The 1,212-nt window shown below is 48.6% G+C and overlaps 1 protein-coding gene across 1 annotated transcript in view; it reads right to left on the minus strand.

The window, feature by feature from the left end:
• The window catches only part of LOC109822921 (protein DETOXIFICATION 29-like), a 3,102-nt gene extending 2,170 nt beyond the window's left edge, over positions 1-932 (minus strand). Inside the window, 3 exon segments of the mRNA XM_020389192.1 lie at position 1; positions 3-358; positions 518-932. The exon segment at position 1 is cut by the window's left edge and continues 176 nt beyond it. Coding sequence (XP_020244781.1) covers position 1; positions 3-358; positions 518-820 — 660 coding nt within the window. The 5' untranslated portion in view covers positions 821-932.

The following is a 1,212-nucleotide window of genomic DNA, read 5'->3' on the forward strand; positions in this document are numbered from 1 at the left end:
GCCTCAGCATCAGCAACCAGCTGAAGAACGTGTGCAGCACGAGCGCCACGGCGGTTATCCAGGTCATCACCATCATCTTGCTCTGCGCCTGCAGGAATTTGGATATCGGGAAGTTCATCGCGTACGCGAACAGCTGGGGGATCATCCATATCGAGAAGGTTCCAGCGGTGGCGGCGATGCTGTCTTGTTGGCCGATGAGAGACAGAAGAGGGCCCGCGAAGATGTAGAGAGGGGTGAGGAGGACGGCGGTCGCGACGAGGATGATCCAGGAGCGCTGCAGGTATACGCCCAGCATGTCGCGCTGCCCTGCACCCCAGGCTTGTCCACACAGTGTCTCTAGTGCGCTCCCCATGCCCATCTGTATTAGGAGGATCGATCCATATCAAACATAAATCTAACATTTGAAAAAGGGTAGACTCCGTATCTTGAATCCTAAAGTAGTCGAGGGATGATAAGTACTACTGAAGGCAGGTATAGGTGAGGGGTGTTATATGTATCTGAAAATTAATCGTGTTACCAATATACCCAACGAGAACCCGGCGATGTCGGAATTCTCGATGGTGACGGCGGCGAGTTCGAGGGTGCCGACATGGCCGGCGAAGACCTGGGTGATGGCGCCGAGTGAGTACTGGCAAACGCTGGTGAAAATGGCGGGAGCAGCCAGGTACCATAGCCTCTTCGACTCTACTTTGAACTGCTCGCAGAAATCTCCGACGCCTTTTATTGGGGGAGTGTCGCCGAGCTCTCCGGCTAATTGAGGCTCGAAGGTCGGGGCGTCTGAGATCCTCGCGAGAAGTGGCTCTCTCTCGTTGAGAGCCATGTTTAGTTCGGTGAGAGGAAATGAATGAGGTTTTGTTGGTTTTAGACAGAGTTGAGCATTTGCTGTTGACTTGATCGATATATTAGTGACCACAGGTTTTATGTGGAGAAAAAAAATGTCATGTTTGTAGTTATTATTTGGTCAGATCTTAGTTTTTTTTTCTTCTCTGAAATTTAGTTGGTATGTAGTATGTGTGGATTCAGATCTTTCGGTGTGTGCTCTACATCTAGGAAGTGATGAGTCAAAGGTAGTACTAATATATATAAATGTTTGCTTCTATGCTTAATTTAATCCTTTGACCCAAAGATTCAAGCTTACACTTTTATTCTACCTTTTTACTCTAACATGTAGCTTGAAGGGTGTTAGGAGCGAGGTACGCCCACTTAATCGCT

This window comes from Asparagus officinalis, chromosome 8 (genome assembly GCF_001876935.1).
Source record: "Asparagus officinalis chromosome 8, Aspof.V1, whole genome shotgun sequence".
Lineage (NCBI taxonomy): Eukaryota > Viridiplantae > Streptophyta > Magnoliopsida > Asparagales > Asparagaceae > Asparagus > Asparagus officinalis.